The sequence below is a fragment of the Anomalospiza imberbis genome, chromosome 29, assembly GCF_031753505.1.
Source record: "Anomalospiza imberbis isolate Cuckoo-Finch-1a 21T00152 chromosome 29, ASM3175350v1, whole genome shotgun sequence".
Taxonomy (NCBI): domain Eukaryota; kingdom Metazoa; phylum Chordata; class Aves; order Passeriformes; family Viduidae; genus Anomalospiza; species Anomalospiza imberbis.
This window is the reverse complement of record NC_089709.1, coordinates 2611687-2632077: the sequence shown is the minus strand read 5'-3', so window position 1 is coordinate 2632077 and position 20391 is coordinate 2611687. Positions and strand designations below refer to the sequence as shown.

The 20391-nt window shown below is 47.8% G+C and overlaps 1 protein-coding gene across 3 annotated transcripts in view; it reads left to right on the top strand.

Annotated features, from left to right (window-relative positions):
* The window catches only part of ASH1L (ASH1 like histone lysine methyltransferase), a 79491-nt gene that overhangs the window by 28071 nt on the left and 31029 nt on the right, over window positions 1-20391 (top strand). For all 3 annotated transcript variants that reach the window (XM_068175163.1, XM_068175162.1, XM_068175164.1), the window contains 4 exons: window positions 6254-6355; window positions 10704-11427; window positions 12347-12526; window positions 17199-17293. In XM_068175163.1, the coding sequence (XP_068031264.1) occupies window positions 6254-6355; window positions 10704-11427; window positions 12347-12526; window positions 17199-17293 (1101 nt within the window). The remainder of the gene's footprint in view (window positions 1-6253; window positions 6356-10703; window positions 11428-12346; window positions 12527-17198; window positions 17294-20391) is intronic.

Below are 20391 nucleotides of genomic sequence, written 5' to 3'. Positions count from 1 at the left end.
TAGAATCTCAGAGCGGGGCAGAGCCCAGAGCAGGGTAGAGTCCCAGAGCGGGGTAGAGTCTCAGAGCGGGGCAGAGCCCAGAGCAGGGTAGAGTCCCAGAGCGGGGCAGGGCCCAGAGCAGGGTAGAGTCCCAGAGCGGGGCAGGGCCCAGAGCGTGTCCCGGGATGCGGGGCAGGGCCCAGAGCGTGTCCCGGGATGCGGGGCAGGGCCCAGAGCGTGTCCCGGGATGCTGAGCAGGGTGGTGGGGGTGTCTCACAGGGGCCCCTCGCAGGGTCTGGTCTCCCGGAGCACTGGCGGTGACAGCTCCCGGGATGTGCCGCCCGCTGGGCCATCCCTGCCACCTCCAAAACCTTCTCCCTCTTTTTTTCCCTGCTACGAATTCCAGTCCATTCTCACTTCGAGCACTTAACTCCCGCTATTTAATTTCTGTTTTCAATCCCAGCTCCCAGGGTACTTGGTTAATGTAGACTTTTTTAATTCAATGCATGGTGGAGTTCCTCAGGAGGAAAAGTCACCCTGGAATGACAGACCTGCTGCAGCAGCTCCCTGAACCCAGAGGGGTGGGTGGGAAGAGGGTCAGGATAAAGTGAAACTCATGGGTTGAGATAAGAACTCTTTAATAAGTGAAATAAAATTATATATCGTAATAACAGTAGTAATAATTGTCATGAAAAGGACAGGGGGAAATAAAGCCAAGAAGCACAAGTGATGCCAGGTACAGGTGCTCAGGACCTGCTGCCTGTCCCCAGCACCAACTGGGGCTTGGAGCCACCTGGGATAGTGGAAGGTCTCCCTGCCCATGGCAGGGGATGGAATGGGATGATCTTTAAGGTGTCCCTCCCAGCCCAAACCTCTCCATGGTTCTGTGAATAAACCCCAGGAAGCACAAGTGATGCCCAGTGCAGCCACTCCCCAGCACAAACTGGGGATCCCAGTCACCCCCACTGGGCCAGACCCTGCGTGGTGTGGAATATCCTGGGGTCAGCTGGGGTCAGCTGTCCTGGCCCTGCAGGAGAGTCCTGGGCTGAGGGTGAGCTCTGCTGGGCACCACCAATGTCATCCTTACCCTGAACCAGGCACAGCTGGACCAGGTACTGGTGATGCCTTGTGAAGGTTGACCTAGACCAGAGAACAGAGTTAAAGAATAAAGTAGGGATTTATTAAGAGGCCTCAATAGATCCATCTTGGGCAGCACAACCCAAAATGGCGACAAAAATGGATGACTGGTCACAGGGTTGCACACTCTTAGGAATTTTTGTCCATTTGCATATTGGATTTAATTATCCATTTACAGCTCCAGCCCATCCTGCTTTGTTTTCCCTCTTCAGCCCACGTTGTTTGTGCTCTTGGGTCTGAGATTTGGATCATTTGTCCTTGGTCCCCAGCTGGAGAAGGAATTGTTTTGTCTCCCTACTCTGTGAAGAGAGCTCACCATCCCATAATATGAAGCCCACACTCACACTCTAAAGCAGAACAGAATCTGAAAAAATATAAAAACTAAAACCTGAGGCACCACTGGGACAAATTCACTCTGTCCCAGCTGGAACCAGGACAGCTCTTCCCAGTGCTGAGCAGCTGTGCAGTGCCTCAGCCCAGCCCAGCCCAGCTCAGTTTAGCCCAGCCCAGCCCAGCTCAGTTTAGCCCAGTCCAGCCCAGCCCAGCTCAGTTTAGTCCAGCCCAGCCCAGCTCAGTTTAGCACAGCCCAGCTCAGTTTAGCCCAGTCCAGCTCAGCGCAGCCCAGTCCAGCCCAGCCCAACTCAGTTTAGCCCAGCCCAGCTCAGTTTAGCCCAGTCCAGCTCAGTTTAGCTCAGCCCAGCTCAGCTCAGCCCAGCCCAGCCCCGCCCAGCCCAGCTCAGTTTAGCTCAGCCCAGCCCAGCTCAGTTTAGCCCAGTCCAGCATGGCTCAGCCCAGCCCAGCCCAGCTCAGCTCAGCTCAGCTCAGTTCAGTTTAGCCCAGTCCAGCATGGCTCAGCCCAGCCCAGTCCAGCTCAGCTCAGCCCAGCCCAGCTCAGCTCAGTTTAGCTCAGTTTAGCCCAGCACAGCTCAGCTCAGTTTAGCCCAGTCCAGCTTAGCTCAGCTCAGCCCAGCTCAGCTCAGCTCAGTTTAGCTCAGTTTAGCCCAGCACAGCTCAGCTCAGTTTAGCCCAGCACAGCTCAGCTCAGTTTAGCCCAGTCCAGCTTAGCTCAGCTCAGCCCAGCCCAGCTCAGCTCAGTTTAGCCCAGCCCAGCTCAGCCCATTTCAGCTCAGTTTAGCCCAGCCCAGCCCAGTCCAGTCCAGCTCAGCCCATTTCAGCCCAGCCCAGCCCAGTCCAGTCCAGCTCAGCCCATTTCAGCCCAGCCCAGCCCAGCCCAGCCCAGCTGAGCTCAGCCCAGCCCAGCCCATTTCAGCTCAGCCCAGCCCAGCCCAGCCCATTTCAGCTCTGTCCAGCCCAGCCCAGCCCAGCTCAGCCCAGCCCAGCTCAGCTCAGTTTAGCCCAGCTCAGCCCAGCCCAGCTCAGCTCAGTTTAGCCCAGCCCAGCTCAGCTCAGTTTAGCCCAGCCCAGCTCAGCTCAGTTTAGCCCAGCTCAGCCCAGCCCAGCTCAGCTCAGTTTAGCCCAGCCCAGCTCAGCTCAGTTTAGCCCAGCCCAGCTCAGCTCAGTTTAGCTCAGCCCAGCTCAGCCCATTTCAGCCCAGCCCAGCCCAGCTCAGCCCAGCCCAGCCCAGCTCAGCTCAGTCCAGCCCAGCCCAGCCCAGCCCATTTCAGCTCAGCCCAGCTCAGCCCAGCCCAGCCCAGCCCAGCCGCAGGTGCCTTCCCCCGTGTGTGGGAACAGCAGGAAGCAGAGCCGCTGTGGAGCCCACCAGCACCATCCTGCCAGGGATGCCGTGCAGAAATTCACCAGGAACATGGGGTGCAGCCTGGATCAGTGTCCAGGAGCCCTGTGATGGTTGAGGAGAGCCTTCATGAAGAAGAAGGCTGTCCCTCTGCCCTCTTGAGAGGTTGGAATCCTTGGAAAAGTGCTGCTGGTCATTCCCTGCACCAGTCATCAGGAGCTAAGAGTGCCCGTGATTAAAAAAATTCCGAACTTTGAGGCAAGAGAGGATCTAGAAGGAGATTTTCCCAGAGATTCTGGTGAATCATTTTGGTGCTTTTTTCTCCCATCATCGCACACCTTGGGCTTTCCCTTGAGGCACCGTCAGGGGAGGAATTCTGGGCCTTGATTTTGGGCAGAAATTCAGTGTCCTGCTGTTACCTTTTGGAGGATTCTTTGAGGAAGGGAGGGAAGAGCATGTTCATTATGAGCCATGTTTTGAAGGGGAACAGCAAAATTCTGGTTTTTTGCATCCTGGATTTTGTCTTCTAGCTATTTTCAGGATATGCACATTCTCCTCTTGCACTACCACGTGCATTTTTGCTTATCTGGGTTTTTATACTGCTCTGAGTTTTTAATATCTCAGCATGTTCATAACTGCAATACCAGGTTTTTCTATGACATTTTCATGACTCCCACAGACTTTGCTTTCAAGAGTAATTGGGATTCTCTGAAAGTTGAAATTGGAGGAAAATAAAGCAGTTTACTGTAAGAAAATATTTATGTGTAAAAAGGGAAACAAATAGCTTGTGTTCTCAGCAGAGCTGCCATTCCCTTCACCCTGCAGCAGTCGTGGGATTTCTGCATCTTTCTAAAATTGGTTTAACTCAAGGCATGGTGATTGTGCTTCCTGCTGCCTGCTGACATCATCCAAGGATTTAGCAGTACCTGCAAGCCATGTGTGCTGGGAACCCAGAGTGAAATGTGTTCTGCAGGTGCCTAAAATCCAGTGCTGCTCTGTGTGTAGATAATCATCATCCTCACTTGTTTAGGCTCCAGGGCTTAAACAGATTTGCCATGATGGACTGGAGCAGAAATATTTGTGTTTTTTATTGTGACAGGATCTTGTAAAGGAAAAACACAGCAAGGGACAAATCTAAAGAATTTTAATATCTTGGGGATTTTCTTTTTGGCTTTTCACCTGCCTGCAGTTCCTGGTGAGCTGTTCTGCCCAAGGAGGGGAAGGGAATGCTTTTCCTGGATGAGGTGACCTTCCAGCACAGAGGGATGGGATCAGCAGCACAAAGCCACTCAGTGTTTCACCTCCTTCCCAGTGCTCTGAATGGTGGGACAGTGGCTGAGAGGGACAGTGCCAGCACACACGGGGACCAGCACTGGCAGGATGGGCTGGAGAGGCTCTCTGAGGAGCAGCACAGGGGCTGGGTTATGGAGATCATCATGAGGGGGAAGTTTTTCCCTTCTTCTCCATCCTGGAGAGGGCACACCTGGCGTGCTGTGTCTGCTCTGGGCTGCCCAGGCCAAGAGAGACATGGACATGGTGCAGTGAGTCTGGTCACAGGAATGACCAGGGGGTGGGAGCCTCTGTCATCCAGAGGGGCTGGGAGAGCTGGATCAATTATCCAGAGGGACTGGGAGAGCTGGATCAATTATCCAGAGGGGCTGGGAGAGCTGGGATTGCTCATCCAGAGGGGCTGGGAGAGCTGGATCAATTATCCAGAGGGATTGGGAGAGCTGGATCAATTATCCAGAGGGATTGGGAGAGCTGGGATTGCTCATCCAGAGGGGCTGGGGGAGCTGGATCAGTCATCCAGAGGGGCTGGGAGAGCTGGATCAATTATCCAGAGGGGCTGGGAGAGCTGGGATTGCTCATCCAGAGGGGCTGGGAGAGCTGGATCAGTTATCCAGAGGGGCTGGGAGAGCTGGGATTGCTCATCCAGAGGGACTGGGAGAGCTGAATCAGTTATCCAGAGGGATTGGGAGAGCTGGATCAGTCATCCAGAGGGGCCGGGAGAGCTGGATCAAATATCCAGAGGGATTGGGAGAGCTGAATCAGTTATCCAGAGGGGCTGGGAGAGCTGGGATTGCTCATCCAGAGGGGCTGGGAGAGCTGGGATTGCTCATCCAGAGGGGCTGGGGGAGCTGGGATTGCTCATCCAGAGGGACTGGGAGAGCTGGATTAGTTATCCAGAGGGGCTGGGAGAGCTGGGATTGCTCATCCAGAGGGATTGGGAGAGCTGGGATTGCTCATCCAGAGGGATTGGGAGAGCTGGATCAGTTATCCAGAGGGATTGGGAGAGCTGGATCAGTCATCCAGAGGGGCTGGGAGAGCTGGATCAATTATCCAGAGGGACTGGGAGAGCTGGATCAATTGTCCAGAGGGATTGGGAGAGCTTGATCAGTCATCCAGAGGGGCTGGGGGAGCTGGATCAGTTATCCAGAGGGATTGGGAGAGCTGGGATTGCTCATCCAGAGGGGCTGGGAGAGCTGGGATTGCTCATCCAGAGGGGCTGGGAGAGCTGGATCAATTATCCAGATCGACTGGGAGAGCTGGGATTGCCGAGCCTGGAGCAGAGGATGCACAAAGGGAGCTCTTCCCAGTGTGTCCACGTTCCAGCTGGGAGGGAATGAAGAAAAAGGAGTGAAATTGGTCCTGGTGGTGCCCAATAGCAGGAGTCCCACTGGAGTTCAGGGAATTCTGTTTGTGCAGAAGAAATCAAGGGTCACAGTGATGGTGAGGGAGTTGCAGATCCGGGAATCTGTGTCACTGGAGATGTAGAAAGCCCAATGGAATGTGGTGGCCCTGAGCAATCTGACCCTGTTTTGAGCAGGGTGGTTGGTCTTGGTAATCTGCAGAGGTCTTTTCCAAACTCTTCTGAAAATCAAGGAGTTTGGATTCAATTGAGAGTAGGAATATGTGGGGCTTTTCCTTTTCCTTTTCCTTTTCCTTTTCCTTTTCCTTTTCCTTTTCCTTTTCCTTATCCTTTTCCTTTTCCTTATCCTTTTCCTTTTCCTTTTCCTTATCCTTATCCTTATCCTTTTCCTTTTCCTTTTCCTTTTCCTTTTCCTTTTCCTTTTCCTTTTCCTTATCCTTATCCTTTTCCTTATCCTTATCCTTATCCTTTTCCTTTTCCTTTTCCTTTTCCTTTTCCTTTTCCTTTTCCTTTTCCTTTTCCTTTTCCTTTTCCTTTTCCTTTTCCTTTCCTCACTTACAAGCTAATTCTGGTGGTTAATACTACCTGCCTTTACTCATGGCTTGTTTACCTCTGCCACTGGCCTGTGTGAAATCCCTGCTTGGTGTTTCCTTCCCATCCTTCCCCTGCATTCTGGGAGCACACAGGTGTTCCTGGAGGCACACCAGAGTAACCTGAATTTGAGCCTTTAGTGCTGTACTGGCACAGCCAGACTGAGATGATGTTTTTGTGCCTTTCCCTGCTCTGCCTTGCAGGCACTTTGCCAAGCCAGGACAAGCCCTCGCAGAGGCAGTCAGAGAGCACAAGCTGCAGCCCTTCCAGGAAGAGATCCACGTCGGAGAGCACTTCTTCTCCAGGCAAGTCCTGCTCAGGGGCCTGGGATTTGGGATCCCTGTGTGCTCAGACCTGTGCTGAGACACAGCATGGCTGTGAGAGCTTCAGCTCATGGTGACACTGAGTTTTTCCAGTGACATTTTGAGATACAGGGGCTGTGGGTTGGGTGGTAGAATTGGGAGACTTGAGCTGGTGCTCAGAGAAACAGCAGCACAGCTGTGGCAGGGTAGGGTTTGGCTCCTCACCAGGTTAAGTTAGGCCTTGTGCAGCTCAGGGCTTTAATCCAGACTTGTGAAGTTAATCATTGAATTAGAGGAATAAATTAATTCCTCCCTGGGCAAGAGCCTGACTCTGGCACTGATCTGGAGGCAGAGGGTTCTTGCCCCTGGGCAGGTCACAGGAGGATCAGGCCAGGCTGTGCTGTGGGGTTTTCTTGCTCACATGTGAGAATCCTGCCAAGGTGTTGGAGGGTGACATGTGGCTCATCCCAGCCATCAGGGAATGCCCCCAGCCAGGTCAGAGATGCTCATGGTAGAGAGATAATGGAAGTACTGAAAGGCCTGGGAGCTCTGGTGGCATCTCATCAAATGCATGATCCAAGAACAGATCTCGGATGCAGCATCCTGGGGACCTGGGGTGGATGTTGCAGCAGGACAGCGAGGCAGCCAAGGGCTGACATTCCCTGCAGATCACTGAGGGTAGCAGGAGAGGCTGGAGTGGGCTCTGAGCAACCTGCTCCAGTGGAAGGTGTCCCTGCCCATGGCAGGGGGGAGGAACAAGATGGTCTTTAAGGTCCCTTCCAACCCAAACCAGTCTGTGATTCTGTAAAAATAGAATGTGAGCTCCCCTGGGATTGGACAGAAGAAAATCCAGCAGGTTGACCCATTTTCTAAGACACTCTGTTGCAGAAACACTCTCATTGCCAGAATTCAGACATTTCTTAGACTCCCAAACTGACTGCAAATGTGTAGTAAATCCCTGGGATTGGTACTTAGAACTAGTTATGGTTTCCATCTAGGAAGGATGTGCCAAAAGTGCCATTTCCTCCCTGCTTTAAACAGATGTTTACAACAGATGCTCCATTCAGCCTGTGCTGCAGAAATCCTTTGCAGTGGGAAAGGAATCTTCCTTTTTCCTCTGTCTCAATCCCTTTCTTGCCCTCACTCACTTGAAAGGGGCAGCTGCAGTTGTTGTAACTGGGAATAGGAAGTGTTAAAGTCGAGGAGTGCTTTGTGCAGGAGCATTGGAATGACATGAATCACAAGTTTATCAGCTTCAAAGTCACCAAAGTGATGATGCAGCTGAGCAGATCAGTCATTGTTGTATTATCCCTGGATCTGGAATGTGTGTGGGTTTCAGTGTTTGTCAGAGAGGAGCTGCAGCTGTCCCAGAGCAGAGCCTGCAGCGTCCCAGCCCTTTGGATCAGTTCCCAAGCAGCAGTTCCAGGGCACCCATGGGAGGTGGTGCTGCTTGAGGGTCCCTGAGCAGGTGAGGAGCCCCAGCTCCATCCCCACGTGCCTCTAAAGGCCAGAAGAAAACAAAGGGTAATTTATCTTTATTATTTCATCTGAAATGCAGAGCTGGAAGCTTAAATCCTTCCAGTTGTCTTGGAGTTGTTGGGGTGTCCATGTCAGCTCACAGCAGGAGGCTTCTCTTGTCCTTTGTCACCAGGAAGAGCATTGTCCAGAGGAGGATTTTTAAAACATGTTTTGCTGACTCTTTCTCCTCCACATTGTGTATTCTCTGAAGCACCTTTTTATTTGCACTCACAGACTCCTGACTTTGGAATCTTAGTGAGGAATGTGTTCTCCAGAGGAACACCAATTGGACTGCTGAGCACTGGAAAAATATTAGAAAACATTTGAACTAGAAAAGACTTCAAGAATAGCTAGAAGGCTAGAAAACACCTTTTTGTTTGCATTTACAAACTCCTGACTTTGGAATCTTAGTGAGGAATGTGTTCTCCAGAGGAACACAATTGGACTGCTGAGCACTGGAAAAATATTAGAAAACATTTGAACTAGAAAAGATTCAAGAATAGCTAGAAGGCTAGAAAACACCTTTTTGTTTGCATTTACAAACTCCTGACTTTGGAATCTTAGTGAGGAATGTGTTCTCCAGAGTAACACCAATTGGACTGCTGAGCACTGGAAAAATATTAGAAAACATTTAAACTAGAAAAGATTCAAGAATAGCTAGAAGGCTAGAAAATATTTAAACTGGCTGTGCTTTATCTCTGTCATCTAAGAAATAATCTGCCTCCTGTCAAGTGCTAGAGCCCTTTATAAACACATTTTGTTGTCTTCCTTTAAGAGTTCCCTTCGCAGCAGGACGTGCTGCTCAGGCTCCAGCCTGGGCCCTGTTGGGTTAAGCAGATCTGATCGAAGTAATTGGCCACAATTACAGCAACATTTTGTCAATGCTGATGTGCAGTTGTGATGTGTTTATGAGAAGGCAGCATCCATTTCATTGCAGAAAGAGCAGAATTTCTTCTGATGGAATGTTATCACTAAGGAGCAGCAGGGCAGCTTTGGGAAGTTCTTAGTTTGGAACAAATCCCTTTTTAATCTACATGGTTGACCTGGAAAGTTTCTTTTTTAAATACCAGTCTTCAGCTCTAAAGCATGTAACAGTTTTGAAAGTCAGATCTAGATTTATTTCCTGTGTGAATTAGCCTTTCTCTTTTGTCCAGATACTTTGATGTACCTTTATCCAATCAGTTCTGTCATCAGCCTTGTCTATTTGATAAAAAAACTGCAAGAGCAATGAGAATAGTTGTTTCAGTACTTCCAAACTATAAAAAAAAGAAAAATGAGTTTAAAAATATATCAGATGTTGCTCCAATTTTTATCAGGATTGAGTTTTTATGTGCACAGAGGGTTTTGTATTTTTAATATTGAATAGAAAGAAGCTTGAGGACGGTGTGAACCCTCATTGCTTTTTGCTGTTAGAAATGGGCGATTATGTGGGAATAAAGAGAAAATAATTGTATGTTAGAAGTGATGATATGAAATGTGACTGACTTGTGTCACTGGGTCCCTGCCCATATCACAGAATCTCTTCAAGGAATGTTCAGGGCAGTCCCAGACCCAAATGCTGTCAGTTGATGCAGCCGTTGTGTTTTAGCTTCGTGTTTTTGGTCCCATCCCCACTCTAATGCATTCTTGGGACCACCTAAAAACAGAGGCCAGACAAAATTAAGAGAATAAAAAGTGGCTATATTTGTTGAAGGGCAGATGAAGCCCCCCAGGGGCTACTCCCAAAAAATGGACAGTGGGTCACAGGTTTTTAAACTTTTATAAGTTTGGTCCATTTGCATATTGGGGGTTAATGTTCCAATTACAGCTTGAGGTAATGAAGTCATTTACCCCAAGTTTGCTCCCCCCAACTCACTTTTGTTTGTATTTCTTGAGGCAGTGAGGTGTCCTTGATTCCCAGGGCTGGAGAGGAATTGTTGTGTCTGACCAAATGGGAAAGCAGCAGCTCACACTGGATGTGGAGTTTAGAGTTACACACAAGAATTATATTAATATAATATAATATAATATAATATAATATAATATAATATAATATAACATAATATAACATAATATAATGTAATATAATGTAATATTATAACATAATATAATATAATATAATATAATATAATATAATATTTATGATATTTATAATATATATGTATAATATATAATATATATTATATATTATATATTATCCATTATATAATACAGTATTGTATATTATATAGTATACAATTAATATAATATAATATTATAATATTATAATGTTATAGTTTTATTATATTATATTATATTATATTATATTATATATAACACTATTATATAATGTATAACATATAATGTATAATATATAATATATAATATATAATTTATATATTATAAAATTTATATATTATATAATTATATTTATATAATATAAAATTTATATATTATATAGTATATATATTTCGATTTATATTATATATTATATTAGATATATATTATGTTATATATTGTTATAATACATATTGTTATATATATTAGATATATATTATATATAGATTCTGTATTATAGATATATATTTAGATGTATATTTAGATGATATATATTATAGATATATCTTATATATATATTATATATATATATAAAAAATATATATCTTATATATATTGTAGATATATATTCTTGTATATATATATATAAAATTGCTATAGATTATATATATATATATACACATTATATGCTCTATTATTATATTAGAATTACTACATTATTAGAGTTTTACACCAAAGAATTGCAGGATTGCAAACCCATGCAGGACACGAGAGCTGCAGTCCTGAGGCATCACCTCCAGCCCTGTCTGTGTTTCAGGGGTGGCAGTGCCAGCCCGGGGTGCCCGCCTGGCCCCGGCGCCCGAGGACTCGGTGGACACGCTGCTGCAGCGCATGGCCCAGCAGGACGGGCCGCCCACGCTGGACAAAAGCCTGGACGCCGTCATGGCCAGCCCTCCGTCGGCCAGCCCGGCCCGGAACCACTCCCGGGAGAGAGCCCTGGGCAAGCAGGACGGCCTGGGGGCTTCCGGCGTGCCCAGCCCCGAGGGCATCTCCCTGCTGCAGGAGCGGCTGCCCGGCAGCTACTCCCCACGGCACCTCAAGAGGAGCGTGGTGGAGGCCATGCAGCGCCAAGCGAGGAAAATGTGCAATTACAACAAGATCCTGGCGACAAAAAAAAATCTGGACCACGTCAACAAAATCCTGAAAGCCAAAAAGCTGCAGAGGCAGTCGAGGACGGGGAACAACTTCGTGAAGCGGCGGCCGGGGCGGCCGCGCAAGTACCCGCTGCAGGCCGTGGTGTCCATGCAGGCCTTCCAGGCGGCCAGGATGGTCGGCCAGGAGCTGGAGGACAGGGAGCAGAGCAGCAGCCCCCTGCACCTGGGGCCAGACACCATCACCGATGTCATCGAAGCCGTGGTGCAGAGCGTGAACCTGAACCCTGAGCACCGCAAAGGCTGGAAGAGGAAGAGGTGGCTGCCCGAGGAGCAGGCCAGGAAGAGGCACAAGTCTTTGCCTGAAGATGAGCAGGAGAGCAGTAAGAGGTGATTCCCTTGCAGTTTTGTACCTCACTTGGTTTTAGAACGTTTCAGTCATTGAGAACACTACATTCGTCTTCTGCTTGATTTTATGAAGGAGTTCAGTGTAGAGGGAACCAACATGTCAGCCCTAAGTGTGGTCAGGGCCTTCCTCAGGTACTGAAAACACCCCAGAAATGAGAATCTCAGCTGATCTAAAACTGTTGGGTCTGTACTTGTGTTGATGAAGGATATATATAAGGAGTTGGTAGCAGGGTTACTGATGAGGGGCCACAGATTGTTCCTTCATCCTGTGTGGAATAAGGAGCCCTGAAGGGTTGCGTGTGCCATGGGATCTACTCAGGTAGATCACAAATACAGGCAGCACAGGATGCAAAGTGAGCAGATAAAGAGTAAAGCTAAAGCAGCCAGGTAAAAGTAAAGGCACCCACCAAAAGTCTCTCTCTGATCTCATCATCTCACACTCATCCCCAAAGTCATCAATAAACAAACTCTGTCAGGAGTTCTCCTCTCCAGAAATGGGTGCTGTGAGGGTGCTGCTGGCACCACGCGTTCAGGGGCTGCTCTGTGGCTGTCCTGAAGGCTGAGGAAAGGGTTACCACCTGCTGGTTTTAGAGTGCAAAAGCAGAGAGCAAGAGCTGCCTTCTGAATTACTCAGCTGAGGCTCCAAGGGATAAACATTAGCAGTACAAACAACATTCTTTTTGTAATAATAATATCACAAAAAGAATCATACTTTTCTTATGATTATACTTAACCCCAATTGATCATGATCATTCAGTTGCATTTTTTAAGTAGTTGAGTCACCCAGAAATTCAGAAACATGAACTTTTTTCTGCTGACCAGATTCGAGAGAGGAATAATGAAATACTCTGAGATTATCTTAATGGGAAGGTGGTTTTTCTATCTCCACTTTTTCTTCCAGTTTCTCTGAGACAGCAGCTGAACCTCCCAGTCCACATGAGGCCCTTGGGAAACCACCTGAATCTGAACCTCCTGAGCAGCCTTTGCCTCCTCTAACCCAGCGAGAGAAGAAAGCCCCTCGGCCCCCAAAGAAGAAGTACCAGAAGGCTGGGCTCTACTCTGATGTCTACAAAACAACAGAGTAAGTAAAACAGCAAACCTGCTCTCTGATAATCCAGGGGAAAGTCTCCTTTCACCTAGAACCATAAAGAGCTGCCACTCATGAGTAGGTGAAATCAACCCATCGACTTCATTGAAGCCTGTGGAGAATTATGTGCATAATAATTGTCAGAACCTGACCCAGTGAGGATGTAAAATCTAACCCCAGTCAGAAAGCAGCCTCGAGCAGTCTGGAAGTGTTTCTGGTTATCAGCTTTGAAGAAGGTAAGAGATTTATTCAAGAGTCTTAATGGTCCTGGCAGTCCAGGTGCTGGGAGAGCTGGATGTGTGCAGGTTCTGAGCAGGATTTGAGCACAGTGTCTGCAGAGAAGGGGTCATTAGGTTCCTGTTTTCATTGGCTGAATGGTGACAACTGGTCATCTTCCGTGTGAAAGAATTTCAGCTATGCACCCAGTTCATTTCACAGTTCAGTGAAGTTCATCTCTATTTTCTCTGAGATGTTTAGGGTAAAAAAATCCAGCATTTCTTTATTTTTCCCACTGGTTGGTTTGCAGCCTGGTGTCCACTAGAATGTGGACACCTCCCTCTTTCCCTTCCCTTTGTAATCACACATGCTTTCTAATGCCATCTGAACAAATCAGTTGAAGTCAGGAATTTATGCTTCTGTTCCAATATGATCTGACAGATTGAAAAGAGAGAAAATTTGGCACCTTCTCCCTATGTCATAGACCACTTTAAAATGTTACAGAGACCACTGGGAAACTGCCAGTAGAGTTTTTCAGCTGCTCCTGCTGTAATCCCTGTAGTAGAGTGAAAGAATCAGTGAAAGGGTCAAGACTAAGGAAGAAACACAGATCTCGGTCTGACCAAAGTGAGGCCACTTGAATTTTATCTGTTTTAAAGAGATGTGCTAGAACTTTGCCACTTGGATGGTCTGTCACTGCTGGACAACGTTCACATCTCACAACTTCATCTGTTGCCATAGGGGAGGAGCTGAGAGAGTCTTCTCCTTTTCTTTAGTGTAAATATTTGGAGCTTTGAGTGTTCCTAAGTTGGAAGGGACCCACAAAGATCATGGAGTCCAGCTCCTGGCTCTGCACAGTCCCAACTATCCCACGCTGTGCCTGAGCTGTGTCCAAAGGCTCCTGGAGCTCTGGCAGCCCTGGGGCTGTGCCCATTCCCTGGGGAGCCTGGGCAGTGCCATCACCCTCTGGGAGAAGAACCTTTTCCTGATAATCCAACCTAAACCTCCCTTGGCCATTTCCTCAGGTGCTGTCCCTGCTCACACAGAGCAGAGATTGGAGCTGCTCCTCTACTGCTCTTCAGGGGGAAGTCACAAATCACTTACAGAGGGCTGGTTTGTCTTCCCTTTTTGCCTGTTGCTCCACATGCTGAGTTCTTCCCTGCCCTGATACTGGGTTTGGGATGAGCTGCTTATGGACACTGAGGAATTTCACCCTTCCAAGGAAGCAAATGCTGCCTCTGCACTGTTTGCACACTGATAGTGAAGCAGGGCATGGACCTGCGTAGCTGGGCAAGGGCAGAACTGTGGCCACCTCCACTGAGGACTCCTTTGCAGCCTGAAGGGCTGGTCCCACCATTCCATCCTGCTGGCACTGGGTCTCTTTTTTACCAAGCTGGTTCAGTAGACTAAATCCACAGCACAACAGTCACTTTTTGGTAATTAGATTTTTATCTGGTTTGATGTGCTGTTCCCATTCTACTGCATGGTCAGACATATGGTTGGATATTTGCAAACAGAGTAAGAGGAGAGCAGAAGTTCAGATTGTTATGCCATTACTTATGTAACTTCCTGCTGTAGGAGTTTGAAAACCTGATCTGAGTGGAGAAGGAAAAGGCAGCTCTGTGATCATGGGGCACCCTCTAGTGCTGCCACAGTGACTTTTGGTCCCTGTCCCCATTCTCACAGACACTGTATTCCATTAGTGGCTTGTACTCACTGGTTTTCTGTAATGTTTGCAGTGTTCACTGCAGACACTTTGCCTTAAACATAATTTTTCTACCCTATTTCATTCTTCCTAAACAATTCCTAAATGTCACGAGGATGTGTGAAGCAGTGAAGGTTGCACTGAGGTTTGTACAAGTCACAGCCTGTCCCTGCACCAGTCACATCCAGCTGCTCAACAACAGCACAGGGAAGGCTTGGCCTGGCCTGGCCAGTGCTGATGGACTGTTGAAAGAGATTTCAAGAGTTGATGTTAAAAAGGTATTTTAAAAGTACCTCAGTTCTCTGCAGCCATGTACAATTTGTCTCAGGAGTTCACTCCAGCTCCCCTCCTTGTTAAAATACAGCGAAGAAAGCTCAGGTTTTGTTACATTGCAAATGAACTAAGGATAAAAGGGATTGGTCCTGAGTCAGTCTCACTTCTACCTCATTTCCAACTGTAATTTTTGTAGGCAGCATGGCTGTAACCTCCACAGGAGCACTCCCAGTCCTCAGCTCCCTCTGGGAGTTCCATGGTGGAACAGAGATATTCAGTCTGTGGTTGCACAAGATTGCAGCTTTGAAAACAAGGGAAGATCTTGTGCAGGACTTGTTCTCTGTATCCAGCAGTGGCTTTCCTAGAGGAGTGAACTGCAAAGTCCAGTTCACCACAAAAAATTCATATTTGGTAAATTAGCACTTAATTAAAATGCTGTAGAGTGTTTTTATTTTGATACTTGAGCAGGACATGAATTGCAGTTCAGCACGTGCCTGATGCTGGCACAAGCTGATGTTGCACCAAAATAATCTGCTGTTCTTTCTCCTCACCTCTGGCAAATTCCTGTTCTTGTGCTGTCCCTTCCTTTGTCCCATGCTGATGTCCAGGTGGGATAATGGTTGGATGGTATCCAGCCTTCCCCTGGAGGCTTCCTGGAGCAGTTCACCCTGCAGTCAGAGCAATGGTGTGACATCAAAGCTAGCTTATCCCCACCTAAAATGTTCATCAAAACGTGGTCTGAGGGAAAATGGGGCTCCACACATCAAAAATGTAATTCCACAGAGAAGTAATCCCAGCCAGCATGGTGAGAGTGGAAGCTAGAGAGGAGGAACACAAATGGAACAGAAAAAAAGGAAGAAGAGTGATGGAGAGAACTGAAGGTACAGGGATGACAGCTGTAGGTCTGGTTTTTGTTCCCTTAGTTTGCCTGAGACTGCAGACTGACATTTTGAGACTAAACCTGGTCTTCAGGCCCTGCAGAGTGGAACAAAATGTGCTCATCTACAGAAATGTCATTTGGCCATTGCCCTGTTACTGGGAGCCTGCACAGAGAGGCCAGTTTAGTTCTGTAGGTGGGGAGTGCACCAGAATGGGTGTTGCAAATTCATCCCTGCAGAAACTGAACCAAACAGCTGTAGGCAATGGATTACGGAGTGGGAAGCATTTCTTGTAGAATCAGAGAGTCTTTAAGGCTAGAAGAAACCTCCACGATCATCAAGGCTGAGGTTTTGTGTAGCCAGGCTTATGTTTGAGTCTGTCGGGTGCTCAGGAATGTCCTCCCCCAGCTCCCTGTTGTAGGTGCCCACCTGGGCTGGTGGAAGTTGTCATTTCCCTGATAATTGGAGAAGTCTTACCCAGGTCTAACTGCCTTGCTTGGAATCAGAGAATCATGGAATGCTTTGGGGTGGAAGGGACCTTAAAACTCATCTTCTGCCATGGGCAGGGACACCTTCCGCTATCCCAGGCTGCTCCAAGCCCTGTCCAACCTGGCCTTAAGCACATCCAGGGATCCAGGGGCAGCCACAGCTGCTCTGGGCACCCTGTGCCAGGGTCTCACCACCCTCACAGGGAACAGTTTCTTCCTAAGTATTTCCAGTTGTTGATATCTGTATCTCAAAATTTGTTTTTAACTTGCATTTTCCCTCCACTATAATGGTCTATATTGTTTAACCACTATAATGGTTAACCAATACTATCACATTTTTTATTGAGCCATCTTTCTGTTACTTGTCCAGTTCTTAAAATAGATCCCTTAAAAAACTTCAGTAAACTCCAGTAGACTTCAATATCATTTAATCTTTGGTATATTTAACATTTAGAAGTCTCCTTTGAATGTTGCAGGACTGCAGTTCTAAATATAACCACATCAGATTTTATTTTCCAAGGTTTGTTGTTGGCCAGAAGGAGATGTTTATAAACACCAGATTACAGAGCTGTCACCTGCCTGACCCATACAACCATTCTACTTCCATACTCCTATTTTTCTTTCTGCAAAGGGGTGTCTCATTGCCTTTTTAAACTCTGATTTCTGTTCTTTTTCTGCCTTTCCTGATGAATAACGGGCAAGAAAGGGCAGCACATGAATGTTTGCTCTTAGGGAAGCGGGAGAGCAGGGCTGTACATGTGTCACATGTCCAGTTCCTCAGCAAAACCACCAGATACAATCTGCTGGTCCTCTTTTATTTGTGTAGCTTTAGTTATTACTTTTATATCACATGCTGGGCATTTACAGTCCATGGTGTCCCATTGGGTGTTGCCTTAGCAGCATTTATGGAGGAAAAACCCATTGTGGGAGGGCTGGGATCAGTGTGTTTGACAGGCAACCTGGAGAGCAGTTCTTTGGCCATTGCCATTATTCCTCCCTTGCCTGATGCTCCAGACATTTGTGCCTTAACTGAAGCAGAAAATGCATTTTTGGAAGTGAAGATGATCCCCATTGTGATGTTTTGGCTCTGTCCCTGTCCTCCACAGCCCCAAGAGCCGCCTGATCCAGCTGAAGAAGGAGAAGCTGGAGTACACCCCAGGGGAGCACGAGCACGGGCTGTTCCCAGCCCCTATCCACGTTGGTGGGTACCTCATCTGGATTTTCACTGTTGTGGCACTGGGGGGCCTGCACAGCTTCTGTCTTTCTCTGGTTTTTAGCCCTTGCCAGGTCACTCATGGCTTTTTGCACACGAACTTTGCCAGGTCATCCCTCTGTGTTCCCCAGTTTGACTCGAGGCTTTTTTTAGCTTGAAGCATTGTTCTTGGTGTTTTGGGGTGTCAGAAAATACCATTCTAGTTGAAAACCTGCTTTAACTGCGATAGTCCTCGGATGAAATGCAGAGCAATAGTCTCTACCTCAAAGTAAAATTACAGCAGAATAGCCACAGACAGTTATGACTATTTAAATCCCAAAAGCTGAGCATGGAATGATAAATTCTCCCGTGTCCCCATGCACTTAATGGTGTCTGTCTTTACACAGGGTAAAAGGCTGGAAGAATTAAAAGCTTTGCTGTAATGTTTTTTTTTTTAATTCATCCCCATTTTTAGGTCTCAGGTAGGAAAAAAAAGGGATTTAGGATTTCACAGAATCACGGAATCATGGAATGGTTTGGGTGGGAAGGAACCTTACAGATCATCCTGTTCCACCCTGTTCCATGGAATTCCATAGTCCAGGTTGCTGCAAACCCTATCCCTGGCCTTGAACACTTCCAGGGAAGTGCCTGTGGAAAGAAGGGATAACCCAAGTCTGTCCCAGGCCCTCAGAGGGGATGGAGCTCAGGGTGCTGCTCCTGGAGCAGGGGGGATGGTGCAGAGCTCCCACTGTTTGCAGCTCATACCATTTCCCAGGTTAAACCGAGACTGAGTAATTTCCTGGTTGTCAGGGAATTGTTTCAGCTTTTGAAGTGCTGTGATTTCTTGCTGCAAGTCCTGTCAGGCCCAGCGGGTTTGGGGAATTCAGGAATCTTTGTCCCATCAAACACAAGCTGTCACTGCTTTGTCTTCTGTAACTGAACTGTTTGGCTCCCTGCACAACTGCACAGCAAGGCAGAACAGTTGGACAGATCTGTGTGAATCAGGAGCCACAGAACAGGTTTCAGAGCTGAAGGTGACAATTTAAATTCTTCAAAATGTGCCCTTGCTCAGCTCCTTTTTGAATGGGGTCATAAAACCAGGTTCACCCACATTGTTGCTCCTGCCCTGCAGCTGCTCCCATGGCTCCAGGGGTGCCTGGGGATGGTTTAACCCCAGAGCAGTGACCAGGACTGGGGTTCTGCCAGGGGACTGCACTGGTGCCACTCAGGGAGGGCTGGGGGCACCTTCCCTGTGCTGGGGGCTCGGTGCCAAGGCACCTGAAAGAGCCTTTTGTTTGGCCTGCTGAGGTCATAGAAGTGAAAGCAAATTCCCAGCAGATTTAGCTCTTTCCTGGAACCTGCTAGGGATGAATAAGGCATTGAAAATGGAAAGTAATTTAGGGGTAAATTGTAAGGAAAACATTACCATTTTTATTTTCCAGTGGTGAGGGTATGTGTGTGAATTTATATGAACCCGCAGAGCATTGCTGGAGGAATATAAAGGCATTTGTTAACAGTTAGAAAAGCTGGGAGGAAAAAAAATCAGGCCTGGGCCTGACACCTCATCCTAAGCACTCTGCTCCCTGCAGTTTTGTGACACAGGATTCCAGCAAAATGATCAGAGAATGTTGAATCTTGGCTGGAACTAAGCAGTGTGAGCCCTCGGGACTGGTGTGAATGATGTAATGGGTCTGTGTCCTTTAGGGGTGACAGGGAATGAAAGAATAGAGCCAAAATCTGCAGTGAAAGCAGGAACTCCTGTCTAAAACGAGTTCCAGTTATTGCTGAAAATACAGATCCCCTTGAAGCCTTTCCAAAAAATCTAGGAATGTATTTGCCAAGTCTGAATTCATTCTTAAATCTCTTCTGGTAAAGGTCACGGGAACAGGCTGAGAGACTGTTTTCAAAACTGATTGGATTTCTTTGAGTACAGCATTGTGATTTCCCAGCCTGCATGGGTGGTGCAGGTCTTGTCCTGGGTGTTGAAGTGTTGGGTTGTACACAGGAAAACTCAGGAGAACGTGTCAGCTTTGAGGACAGAGCTGTGGTCAGTTCTGTCAGGTGTTGGGGTCAGTCCTGATAAGAGTTGTGGTCAGTTGTTTCAGGTGCTGTGGTCAGTTGTGTCATGGGCAGTCCTGTCAGGTGCTGTGGTCAGTGCTGTCAGGTGTTGTGGTCAGTTCTATCAGGTGCTGTGGTCACTGCTATCAGGTGTTGGCTGTGGTACCTGCCCAGGGTTGTGGTCAGTTGTTCCAGGTGTGGTCAGTCCTGTCAGGTGTTGTGGTCAGTCCTGTCAGGTGCTGTGGTCAGTTGTTCCAGGTGTGGTCAGTGCTGTCAGGTGTTGTGGTCAGTGCTGTTAGATGCTGTGGTCAGTTGTTCCAGGTGTGGTCAGTCCTGTCAGGTGTTGTGGTCAGTGCTGTCAGGTGTTGTGGTCAGTGCTGTCAGGTGTTGGGGTCAGTTCTAGGTGTGGTCAGTGCTGTCAGGTGTTGTGGTCAGTGCTGTCAGGTGTTGTGGTCAGTGCTGTCAGGTGCTGTGGTCAGTTGTTCCAGGTGTGGTCAGTGCTGTCAGGTGTTGTGGTCAGTGCTGTCAGGTGTTGTGGTCAGTTGTTCCAGGTGTGGTCAGTCCTGTCAGGTGTTGTGGTCAGTCCTGTCAGATGTTGTGGTCAGTTCTATCAGGTGTTGGCTGTGGTACCTGCCCAGGGTTGTGGTCAGTTGTTTCAGGTGTGCTCAGTGCTGTTAGATGCTGTGGTCAGTTGTTCCAGGTGTGGTCAATCCTGTCAGGTGTTGTGGTCAGTCCTGTCAGGTGCTGTGGTCAGTCCTGTCAGGTGTTGTGGTCAGTTCTATCAGGTGTTGTGGTCACTGCTATCAGGTGTTGGCTGTGGTACCTGCCCAGGGTTGTGGTCAGTTGTTTCAGGTGTGCTCAGTGCTGTTAGATGCTGTGGTCTGTTGTTCCAGGTGTGGTCAGTGCTGTCAGGTGTTGTGGTCAGTTGATCCAGGTGTGATCAGTGCTGTCAGGTGCTATGGTCAGTTGATCCAGGTGTGGTCAGTCCTGTCAGGTGTTGTGGTCAGTTGATCCAGGTGTGATCAGTGCTGTCAGGTGTTGTGGTCAGT